General features: G+C 48.8%; 1 protein-coding gene across 1 annotated transcript in view; it reads right to left on the minus strand.

The window, feature by feature from the left end:
* pnpla7b (patatin-like phospholipase domain containing 7b) overlaps nucleotides 1-13,311 on the minus strand; it is a 217,252-nt gene that overhangs the window by 100,338 nt on the left and 103,603 nt on the right. Inside the window, 2 exon segments of the mRNA XM_084338011.1 lie at nucleotides 200-356; nucleotides 1,032-1,150. Coding sequence (XP_084194137.1) covers nucleotides 200-356; nucleotides 1,032-1,150 — 276 coding nt within the window.

Here is a 13,311-nt window from a genome sequence, read left to right on the forward strand (position 1 = left end):
TCCTAAACGATAGATACTTGACGTTGAATGGGCCATAGTAATGTCAATTTAGCAATACAATTTAAAAAGTTATAGCCCTGCAAAGAAGGGGAACATCTCCATAGACAAATAGAGCTGGCAGAGGATGGTATAAGGATGGATATAAGCGTGGCAGAGAAAGGGTTAAGAGGTTAAGATCTCTGTATAAACCGCTACCTACCATAGCCCACTCGCGAGCGCGGATCCTCATGCGACTGTTGCTCTTCTCCTCCGCATACAGCGCCCCCATGAGGGAGCCGATGGAGGTGCCTCCCACCAGGTCTATGGGGATGCCGGCCTCGTTCATCGCCCGTATGATGCCCACCTGAGAGCACCCCCTGAAACACGGGGCGATAGAGTAACGGAGCGCTGGTCAAAACTCCACAGTTTTTGGCATCGTGAGAGGGAGAGGGGGAAAGGCCTATACTGTACTGTAGCCAACAGGTTTCTAAACGGGGCGCTCGGTGTGTTTAACTGATACCCACCTTGCCACAGCTCCAGGAGACAGAGCAACAGACGAGACAGAGAGAGCATCAGAAAAAGACAGACCAGGCGACAAGAGACAGACATAAATCAAACATGGTTGTGACGCACACAGCAAGACACAGATCCCAAATGAAACGGGTCATATTACAGATCTACTGGGTTTGTCATCGAGGCTTATCGAGTTGATTTTATGGAAAGAGTTTCCTTTAACTTTTTTTTCTCTCTTATCTGTTCATCTTTGATTGGGGCAGCTAGAAAACATTTCATTTGCCATTGTGTGCGTGACAAATACAAAAAGGCATTGCCTTTTATTACCAGGATTAGTAATCAATCATAGAGGAAGAGATACATTTTCTTAGCTTTAAAAAGTCTATGTTGTTAGTTGTGAGACTGCGGGGGATAAAGTACAGTATTACTTCCCTTGCGATTCCCTGTGTGTGTGTGCATGTGCATGTGCATGTGTGCGTGTGTGCATGTGCATGTGCGTGTGCGTGTGTGTGTGTGTGTGTAGACAGTAGTAGCAGTACCTAGCGCCCCCTCCTCCCAGAATCAGGGCGATGCTGTTACCGGTCAGGAAGCGGGCCAGACGGGAGAAGTCCGAGTGGCGATCTGGAGGCTTCTCGAACAGGCGCTGGTACATCTCTCGCTGAGGAGCAGAGTCAAAGGCAACTTTATTGTCGTCATGTCCCCCTTCCCACGGTGTATATAAAAATATCTCGACAATATAAACATAAAGCAAAAAGTGAAGTAAATAAAAGAGGTAAAAGAGAACTTAGTGCAAATATTCTAGCAGCAGTGGTACATAGTAAAATAAAATAAAGTGGCAGTGAGTTAATAAAGTGGCAGATCACACACACAGGTACATCTCTCTCTCACACACACACGCGCACACGCGCACACGCACACACACACACACACACACAGTGGTGAGGCTAGCTAGGCAGGAGCTTCTGAGCCCTGAACTGTGGAAGACAGTCAGGCAGGCAGTACAGTCGGGTGAATAATCCCTCAAGGCTCCCGACTGGGACCACTTTCCTTTCCAAGCTCCTCTTGGACATAAAGCCCCACAGGGAGAGAAGGTCACAGTGTGTGTGTGTGTGTGTGTGTGTGTGTGTGTGTGTGTGTGTGTGTGTGAGTGTGAGTGTGTGTGAGTGTGAGTGAGTGTGTGTGTGTGTGTGTGTGAGTGTGAGTGTGTGTGTGTGTGTGTGTGTGAGTGTGAGTGTGTGTGTGTGTGAGTGTGTGTGTGTCCTGCTGAAGGTTCTGCAAAAGACAAAACATTCAGGGCGAGCGTCCTCGCGTGTATTTATGTACATGCCTGTGTGTGTGTTTGTATTTATGTACATGCCTGTGTGTGTGTGTGTTTATGTACGTGCCTGTGTGTGTGTGTGTTTATGTACATGCCTGTGTGTGTGTGTGTTTATGTACATGCCTGTGTGTGTGTGTGTTTATGTACATGCCTGTGTGTGTGTATTTATGTACATGCCTGTGTGTGTGTGTGTTTATGTACATGTCTGTGTGTGTGTGTGTGTGTGTGTGTATTTATGTACATGCCTGTGTGTGTGTTTATGTACATGTGTGACGTACGTGGGTTGGTCATTATCATTATTACTGTATTTGGAAGACCATGTGAACATCAGGTTAGTATAATTAGTTATGTTATTTTTGTTTGTGTGATGTGTCATCTTCTAAATCCTGTTTTTCTTTCTCCCTTCCCCAGATACCACTCATCCCCCTGATTGAGCTGATTGCACCTGCTTGATGCACCTGTGGGCAGTCAGTGGAATGAGTGGATATGGTCTGGAAGATGACACACACAAGGGGCGCCTCATTTGAATCACTGCCACGTTCCAGAGTGGAGTGAGGAGGTTGCCCTTCTCGCCTAGCTGTAGCTGTGGAGCGATACTGTGTGGCTTGGTGCCATTTACCACTTGGTGTGGATTAATCCTACTGGTTGTGGTGTCCTATGACGGACACATTGATATTTTGCTAAGTGTTTGTTTGTCTGTATGTATACCTTGTTTGTTCTCCCCTACCCTTTTTCCCCATGTGCACCATGGAGGAGGTTTTAATTCCTACCTCCATTAAATATATAATTTACTATTTGGAAAACGTCTTGTCTTTCTTACCTACCTGGGACATTGTTGTAAAAGCATTTACTGAGAGAGGCTGTTTTTTGTTCATGTGCAGCCGGCTCCAGTTATTATTCTGTGTGGTCATCAGACCTTTGTACATGACAACATGCCTGTGTGTGTGTTTGTATTTATGTACATGCCTATGTGTGTGTGTGTGTGTGTGTGTGTATTTATGTACATGCCTGTGTGTGTGTGTGTGTGTGTGTGTGTGTGTGTGTGTGTGTGTGTGTGTGTGTGTGTATTTATGTATGTGCCTGTGTGTGTGTGTGTGTGTATTTATGTACATGCCTGTGTGTGTGTGTGTGTGTGTGTGTTTATGTACATGCCTGTGTGTGTGTGTGTTTATGTACATGCCTGTGTGTGTGTGTGTTTATGTACATGCCTGTGTGTGTGTATTTATGTACATGCCTGTGTGTGTGTATTTATGTACATGCCTGTGTGTGTGTGTGTGTGTTTATGTACATGCCTGTGTGTGTGTGTATTTATGTACGTGCCTGTGTGTGTGTGTGTGTTTATGTACATGCCTGTGTGTGTGTGTATTTATGTACATGCCTGTGTGTGTGTGTATTTATGTACGTGCCTGTGTGTGTGTGTGTTTATGTACATGCCTGTCTGTGTGTGTATTTATGTACGTGCCTGTGTGTGTGTGTATTTATGTACATGCCTGTGTGTGTGTGTCTTTATGTACATGCAGGGCTCTACGCTAACCTTTTTCACTAGGGGTACAGGTGCTCCTAAATGAAAAAATTTAGGAGCACACAAAGAAATTTAGGAGCACCCAAAAATATTTAGGAGCACAGTGAAAATATTTCAAGTAACAGAGTTTTCAAAAATAAATGTATATTTGTACTGTGCGTGCATGTGCAAACGGGAACGGGACACACATCTGTGCAATAGCACATACCACCAAAGTCACTGGCCCACTGTGTGCGTGTGACTGTGTATCTGCGTGTGCAAACGGGAATGGGACACAGACATTTTAACTATTAATTAAGTGATTAATGCCTACTGTGGCAAAGTTGTAGCCAACAACTAGGCATAATAAGAAAGGGAGTGACATTGAACAAAAAGGAGACACTGGCATTACCACCAGGGCCATCAGTAGAGGGGGGAGCTAGTGTTGCTCTTCTAGAAAAAGAATCCTTTCAGGGTTGCCTATTAAAATACTGTACACCTCCAGTACAGAAACATTGTTTATGAGTTTGCATGTCAGGTAGACCAGCGGTTCTCAACAGGGGTGCCGCAGAGAGCTGCCAGGGGTGCCTTGAGATAAAAAAAAATGTAAACGTTTTTTTTTTTTATATTCTTTTTGGATTACAGAAAATTATCACTAAAGTGCTATCTGTTGCAGCTGCATTGTTTTCCATGAAAATACAATATTTTGATAAGTTTGACCATTTCTCAAAATCTGAAAATCATTATTTAATAAAACACAGAAAAGGATCACCAAGTTACTCTGGATAAAGAACCCCTTTACAGACAACATTGAGACAAAGCTTCCTGACACATCTCCATGCAAACTCTTGGAAGAACTCATTGAAATCTCATCTGATACCACCTGGAGAGCTGGTTTCAGAGTGTGGTGCTGAGTACCAAGTATCTCATGATGCAGCAGTTAAGGTGTTGATACCATTCAGCCCCACATATCTGTGTGAAGCTGGCTTTTCATCCATGACAGCTCTGAAAACAAAATATAGGGCCAAGTTGAGCCTTGAGGATGACATGCGTGTTGCCTTGTCAAAGATCTCCCCACGTATTGACCGTATTATTAGCCAGCAGCAGCAGACCTCGCATTGAGCTAGAAATGTCCACTGAGTGAACAAGTGCTTATTTTCTGTATTTATTTATATTAAATTTTTTGAGAAATGGTAACTTGGTGATCCTTTTCTGTATTTAAAAAAAATACATGATTTTCTGTTTTTGAGAAATGGTCAAACTTATCCAAATATGCTATTTTTATGGAGAACACTGCAGCTGCAACAGATAGCACTTTAGTGATCCTTTTCTGTATTTAAAAAGAAAATACATGATTTTCAGTTTGAGAAATGGTCACACTTATCCAAATATTATGCTATTTTTATGGAAAAGTGCAGCTGCAACAGATAGCACTTAGTGATAATTTTCTGTAATTTTATTTAAAGAAATATGCTCTTTGATTTACTACTACAAGCAGTGTAATGTCAACAGTACTAAGCCATTTAGACCTGAAACACCTGTTAATAATGCATTATATAGGCATATACACACAAATGTGTTTCCCGGTTTCTTAAATAAACATTATTTTGAAAGCAAGCACTTTTGTCATCATTGTAGCAAAAAAGACAGGACCGGAAAAGTCTTTATCGTATGTAGGGGTGCCCTGGAATATTTTATTGAACACAGGGGTGCCTTGGCAGCAGAAAGGTTGAGAACCCCTCAGGTAGACCATTGATTGACAGTCGATTCTGCCAATTACGACGCCACACCGCTTGCACTCTGGCCGTCCGGCGCTGCAGCTGGACCCTATTGCCCACCTCTGCTGCTTGCACTCTGGCCGTCCGTCCGGCGCTGCAGCTGGACCCTATTGCCCACATCTGCGGTTGATAACGCTAGCCATGTTAGCTGTACACACATACACAGTGGGCCAGTTACTAACAATGCATCGATCCTACTTTGCAATATTTACAAAACATGACATTGTTTTCGAACTCTAGCCATGGGAAAATGTTTAGCCAATTCACGTTAAATTTGTATGTCTTCCCTCCGGCTCCAGTGGGTGTAGCTTCGCTAGCTACAGTGGGTACATTGGGTGCTACAGTGGGGGTAGTAGTGGGTGTAGCCTCGCTAGCTTGGCCAACTTCGCTAGCATGCTGGCTAGCGTCAGTATCTTGGTTAACGATAACGTTAACTATCACCTCTGTAACATGAGCTGCCTCGCCTGACTTCTCATTCTGACGCTGATCGTTACTTTCAGTTTCCAGTCGCGTGACCACAGGAAACTCTACTGTGATTGGAACGTTTATGCGGCTGTGAACTGTGGGACTTGTAGTTTAACGATTCTCGCAGCAGAGAGAAAAAAGAACGAATGAGGCTGTAATCTGCACTCGTGCGAGTAATTGATTTTTCAGGTTCACACACATATTTTTAGGGGCATATGCGAGCAATATGGTCGCACTGTAGAGCCCTGACATGCCTGTGTGTGTGTGTATTTATGTACGTGCCTGTGTGTGTGTATTTATGTACGTGCCTGTGTGTGTGTATTTATGTACGTGCCTGTGTGTGTGTGTATTTATGTACGTGCCTGTGTGTGTGTGTGTATTTATGTACGTGCCTGTGTGTGTGTATTTATGTACGTGCCTGTGTGTGTGTATTTATGTACATGCCTGTGTGTGTGTGTATTTATGTACGTGCCTGTGTGTGTGTGTCTTTATGTACGTGCCTGTGTGTGTGTCTTTATGTACGTGCGTGTGTGTGTGTGTCTTTATGTACGTGCCTGTGTGTGTGTGTGTATTTATGTACGTGCCTGTGTGTGTGTGTCTTTATGTACATGCCTGTGTGTGTGTGTCTTTATGTACGTGCCTGTGTGTGTGTGTGTATTTATGTACGTGCCTGTGTGTGTGTGTGTGTGAGTGTGTATTTATGTACGTGCCTGTGTGTGTGTGTGTGTGTATTTATGTACGTGCCTGTGTGTGTGTGTGTGTGTATTTATGTACGTGCCTGTGTGTGTGTGTGTGTGTGTGTGTGAGTGTGTGTATTTATGTACGTGTGTGTGTGTGTATTTATGTACGTGCCTGTGTGTGTGTGTGTGTGTGTATTTATGTACGTGCCTGTGTGTGAATGTGTGTGTGTGTGTGTGAATGTGTGTGTGTGTGTGTATTTATGTACGTGCCTGTGTGTATTTATGTACGTGCCTGTGTGTGAATGTGTGTGTGTGTGTGTGTATTTATGTACATGCCTGTGTGTGTATAGTGTGCTGTGGAATAATGATCCCCCCCCCCCCCTCAAACAATCTCCCAGTCATGTTCCAACACAACCCCCCCCCCCCCCCCCCCATTCACCTTTGTCATGACAAACCAATTACATAATCCAACATATGTGTAAAGAAACAACATATTCCAGTTAACGGTATATTTTTTTAATGATTCGTTACGGCGTAGTCAATACTTCCATGCGTATAAATTGAGGAAGTTGAGATCACACGGGGACCTCTGCCGCTCTGCAACACACAGGGACCTCTGCTGCTCTGCAACACACAGGGACCTCTGCCGCGCGCTGCAACACACAGGGACCTCTGCCGCGCTGCAACACACAGGGACCTCTGCTGCTCTGCAACACACAGGGACCTCTGCCGCGCGCTGCAACACACAGGGACCTCTGCTGCTCTGCAACACACAGGGACCTCTGCCGCTCTGCAACACACAGGGACCTCTGCCGCTCTGCAACACACAGGGACCTCTGCTGCTCTGCAACACACAGGGACCTCTGCCGCTCTGCAACACACAGGGACCTCTGCTGCTCTGCAACACACAGGGACCTCTGCTGCTCTGCAACACACAGGGACCTCTGCTGCTCTGCAACACACAGGGACCTCTGCTGCTCTGCAACACACAGGGACCTCTGCTGCTCTGCAACACACAGGGACCTCTGCTGCTCTGCAACACACAGGGACCTCTGCTGCGCTGCAACACACAGGGACATCTGCCGCTCTGCAACACACAGGGACCTCTGCTGCTCTGCCGCGCGCTGCAACACACAGGGACCTCTGCCGCTCTGCAACACACAGGGACCTCTGCTGCTCTGCAACACACAGGGACCTCTGCTGCTCTGCAACACACAGGGACCTCTGCTGCTCTGCAACACACAGGGACCTCTGCTGCGCTGCAACACACAGGGACATCTGCCGCTCTGCAACACACAGGGACCTCTGCTGCTCTGCCGCGCGCTGCAACACACAGGGACCTCTGCTGCTCTGCCGCGCGCTGCAACACACAGGGACCTCTGCTGCTCTGCAACACACAGGGACCTCTGCTGCTCTGCAGCACACAGGGACCTCTGCTGCTCTGCTGCAGCACACAGGGACCTCTGCTGCTCTGCTGCAACACACAGGGACCTCTGCTGCTCTGCAACACACAGGGACCTCTGCTGCTCTGCAACACACAGGGACCTCTGCTGCTCTGCAACACACAGGGACCTCTGCCGCTCTGCAACACACAGGGACCTCTGCTGCTCTGCAACACACAGGGACCTCTGCTGCTCTGCAACACACAGGGACCTCTGCTGCTCTGCAACACACAGGGACCTCTGCTGCTCTGCAACACACAGGGACCTCTGCCGCGCGCTGCAACACACAGGGACCTCTGCTGCTCTGCAACACACAGGGACCTCTGCTGCTCTGCAACACACAGGGACCTCTGCTGCTCTGCCGCGCGCTGCAACACACAGGGACCTCTGCTGCTCTGCAACACACAGGGACCTCTGCTGCTCTGCTGCAACACACAGGGACCTCTGCCGCTCTGCAACACACAGGGACCTCTGCTGCTCTGCCGCGCGCTGCAACACACAGGGACCTCTGCTGCTCTGCAACACACAGGGACCTCTGCTGCTCTGCTGCAACACACAGGGACCTCTGCCGCTCTGCAACACACAGGGACCTCTGCCGCTCTGCAACACACAGGGACCTCTGCTGCTCTGCAACACACAGGGACCTCTGCTGCTCTGCAACACACATATCTGTGTGAAGCTGGCTTTTCATCCATGACAGCTCTGAAAACAAAATATAGGGCCAAGTTGAGCCTTGAGGATGACATGCGTGTTGCCTTGTCAAAGATCTCCCCACGTATTGACCGTATTATTAGCCAGCAGCAGCAGACCTCGCATTGAGCTAGAAATGTCCACTGAGTGAACAAGTGCTTATTTTCTGTATTTATTTATATTAAATTTTTTGAGAAATGGTAACTTGGTGATCCTTTTCTGTATTTAAAAAAAATACATGATTTTCTGTTTTTGAGAAATGGTCAAACTTATCCAAATATGCTATTTTTATGGAGAACACTGCAGCTGCAACAGATAGCACTTTAGTGATCCTTTTCTGTATTTAAAAAGAAAATACATGATTTTCAGTTTGAGAAATGGTCACACTTATCCAAATATTATGCTATTTTTATGGAAAAGTGCAGCTGCAACAGATAGCACTTAGTGATAATTTTCTGTAATTTTATTTAAAGAAATATGCTCTTTGATTTACTACTACAAGCAGTGTAATGTCAACAGTACTAAGCCATTTAGACCTGAAACACCTGTTAATAATGCATTATATAGGCATATACACACAAATGTGTTTCCCGGTTTCTTAAATAAACATTATTTTGAAAGCAAGCACTTTTGTCATCATTGTAGCAAAAAAGACAGGACCGGAAAAGTCTTTATCGTATGTAGGGGTGCCCTGGAATATTTTATTGAACACAGGGGTGCCTTGGCAGCAGAAAGGTTGAGAACCCCTCAGGTAGACCATTGATTGACAGTCGATTCTGCCAATTACGACGCCACACCGCTTGCACTCTGGCCGTCCGGCGCTGCAGCTGGACCCTATTGCCCACCTCTGCTGCTTGCACTCTGGCCGTCCGTCCGGCGCTGCAGCTGGACCCTATTGCCCACATCTGCGGTTGATAACGCTAGCCATGTTAGCTGTACACACATACACAGTGGGCCAGTTACTAACAATGCATCGATCCTACTTTGCAATATTTACAAAACATGACATTGTTTTCGAACTCTAGCCATGGGAAAATGTTTAGCCAATTCACGTTAAATTTGTATGTCTTCCCTCCGGCTCCAGTGGGTGTAGCTTCGCTAGCTACAGTGGGTACATTGGGTGCTACAGTGGGGGTAGTAGTGGGTGTAGCCTCGCTAGCTTGGCCAACTTCGCTAGCATGCTGGCTAGCGTCAGTATCTTGGTTAACGATAACGTTAACTATCACCTCTGTAACATGAGCTGCCTCGCCTGACTTCTCATTCTGACGCTGATCGTTACTTTCAGTTTCCAGTCGCGTGACCACAGGAAACTCTACTGTGATTGGAACGTTTATGCGGCTGTGAACTGTGGGACTTGTAGTTTAACGATTCTCGCAGCAGAGAGAAAAAAGAACGAATGAGGCTGTAATCTGCACTCGTGCGAGTAATTGATTTTTCAGGTTCACACACATATTTTTAGGGGCATATGCGAGCAATATGGTCGCACTGTAGAGCCCTGACATGCCTGTGTGTGTGTGTATTTATGTACGTGCCTGTGTGTGTGTATTTATGTACGTGCCTGTGTGTGTGTATTTATGTACGTGCCTGTGTGTGTGTGTATTTATGTACGTGCCTGTGTGTGTGTGTGTATTTATGTACGTGCCTGTGTGTGTGTATTTATGTACGTGCCTGTGTGTGTGTATTTATGTACATGCCTGTGTGTGTGTGTATTTATGTACGTGCCTGTGTGTGTGTGTCTTTATGTACGTGCCTGTGTGTGTGTCTTTATGTACGTGCGTGTGTGTGTGTGTCTTTATGTACGTGCCTGTGTGTGTGTGTGTATTTATGTACGTGCCTGTGTGTGTGTGTCTTTATGTACATGCCTGTGTGTGTGTGTCTTTATGTACGTGCCTGTGTGTGTGTGTGTATTTATGTACGTGCCTGTGTGTGTGTGTGTGTGAGTGTGTATTTATGTACGTGCCTGTGTGTGTGTGTGTGTGTATTTATGTACGTGCCTGTGTGTGTGTGTGTGTGTATTTATGTACGTGCCTGTGTGTGTGTGTGTGTGTGTGTGTGAGTGTGTGTATTTATGTACGTGTGTGTGTGTGTATTTATGTACGTGCCTGTGTGTGTGTGTGTGTGTGTATTTATGTACGTGCCTGTGTGTGAATGTGTGTGTGTGTGTGTGAATGTGTGTGTGTGTGTGTATTTATGTACGTGCCTGTGTGTATTTATGTACGTGCCTGTGTGTGAATGTGTGTGTGTGTGTGTGTATTTATGTACATGCCTGTGTGTGTATAGTGTGCTGTGGAATAATGATCCCCCCCCCCCCCTCAAACAATCTCCCAGTCATGTTCCAACACAACCCCCCCCCCCCCCCCCCCATTCACCTTTGTCATGACAAACCAATTACATAATCCAACATATGTGTAAAGAAACAACATATTCCAGTTAACGGTATATTTTTTTAATGATTCGTTACGGCGTAGTCAATACTTCCATGCGTATAAATTGAGGAAGTTGAGATCACACGGGGACCTCTGCCGCTCTGCAACACACAGGGACCTCTGCTGCTCTGCAACACACAGGGACCTCTGCCGCGCGCTGCAACACACAGGGACCTCTGCCGCGCTGCAACACACAGGGACCTCTGCTGCTCTGCAACACACAGGGACCTCTGCCGCGCGCTGCAACACACAGGGACCTCTGCTGCTCTGCAACACACAGGGACCTCTGCCGCTCTGCAACACACAGGGACCTCTGCCGCTCTGCAACACACAGGGACCTCTGCTGCTCTGCAACACACAGGGACCTCTGCCGCTCTGCAACACACAGGGACCTCTGCTGCTCTGCAACACACAGGGACCTCTGCTGCTCTGCAACACACAGGGACCTCTGCTGCTCTGCAACACACAGGGACCTCTGCTGCTCTGCAACACACAGGGACCTCTGCTGCTCTGCAACACACAGGGACCTCTGCTGCTCTGCAACACACAGGGACCTCTGCTGCGCTGCAACACACAGGGACATCTGCCGCTCTGCAACACACAGGGACCTCTGCTGCTCTGCCGCGCGCTGCAACACACAGGGACCTCTGCCGCTCTGCAACACACAGGGACCTCTGCTGCTCTGCAACACACAGGGACCTCTGCTGCTCTGCAACACACAGGGACCTCTGCTGCTCTGCAACACACAGGGACCTCTGCTGCGCTGCAACACACAGGGACATCTGCCGCTCTGCAACACACAGGGACCTCTGCTGCTCTGCCGCGCGCTGCAACACACAGGGACCTCTGCTGCTCTGCCGCGCGCTGCAACACACAGGGACCTCTGCTGCTCTGCAACACACAGGGACCTCTGCTGCTCTGCAGCACACAGGGACCTCTGCTGCTCTGCTGCAGCACACAGGGACCTCTGCTGCTCTGCTGCAACACACAGGGACCTCTGCTGCTCTGCAACACACAGGGACCTCTGCTGCTCTGCAACACACAGGGACCTCTGCTGCTCTGCAACACACAGGGACCTCTGCTGCTCTGCAACACACAGGGACCTCTGCTGCTCTGCAACACACAGGGACCTCTGCTGCTCTGCAACACACAGGGACCTCTGCTGCTCTGCAACACACAGGGACCTCTGCTGCTCTGCAACACACAGGGACCTCTGCCGCGCGCTGCAACACACAGGGACCTCTGCTGCTCTGCAACACACAGGGACCTCTGCTGCTCTGCAACACACAGGGACCTCTGCTGCTCTGCCGCGCGCTGCAACACACAGGGACCTCTGCTGCTCTGCAACACACAGGGACCTCTGCTGCTCTGCTGCAACACACAGGGACCTCTGCCGCTCTGCAACACACAGGGACCTCTGCTGCTCTGCCGCGCGCTGCAACACACAGGGACCTCTGCTGCTCTGCAACACACAGGGACCTCTGCTGCTCTGCCGCGCGCTGCAACACACAGGGACCTCTGCTGCTCTGCAACACACAGGGACCTCTGCTGCTCTGCAACACACAGGGACCTCTGCTGCTCTGCAACACACAGGGACCTCTGCTGCTCTGCAACACACAGGGACCTCTGCCGCGCTGCAACACACAGGGACCTCTGCCGCTCTGCAACACACAGGGACCTCTGCCGCTCTGCAACACACAGGGACCTCTGCTGCTCTGCAACACACAGGGACCTCTGCTGCTCTGCAACACACAGGGACCTCTGCCGCTCTGCAACACACAGGGACCTCTGCTGCTCTGCAACACACAGGGACCTCTGCTGCTCTGCAACACACAGGGACCTCTGCTGCTCTGCAACACACAGGGACCTCTGCTCTGCAACACACAGGGACCTCTGCTGCTCTGCAACACACAGGGACCTCTGCTGCTCTGCAACACACAGGGACCTCTGCTCTGCAACACACAGGGACCTCTGCTGCTCTGCAACACACAGGGACCTCTGCTGCTCTGCAACACACAGGGACCTCTGCTGCTCTGCAACACACAGGGACCTCTGCTGCTCTGCAACACACAGGGACCTCTGCCGCTCGCTGCAACACACAGGGACCTCTGCTGCTCTGCAACACACAGGGACCTCTGCTGCTCTGCTGCTCTGCAACACACAGGGACCTCTGCTGCTCTGCAACACACAGGGACCTCTGCTGCTCTGCAACACACAGGGACCTCTGCCGCTCTGCAACACACAGGGACCTCTGCTGCTCTGCAACACACAGGGACCTCTGCAACACACAGGGACCTCTGCTGCTCTGCAACACACAGGGACCTCTGCTGCTCTGCAACACACAGGGACCTCTGCCGCTCTGCAACACACAGGGACCTCTGCCGCTCTGCAACACACAGGGACCTCTGCTGCTCTGCAACACACAGGGACCTCTGCCGCTCTGCAACACACAGGGACCTCTGCTGCTCTGCAACACACAGGGACCTCTGCTGCTCTGCAACACACAGGGACCTCTGCAA

This window comes from Notolepis coatsorum, assembly GCF_963971535.1.
Source record: "Notolepis coatsorum genome assembly, chromosome: 1".
Classification (NCBI taxonomy): domain Eukaryota; kingdom Metazoa; phylum Chordata; class Actinopteri; order Aulopiformes; family Paralepididae; genus Notolepis; species Notolepis coatsorum.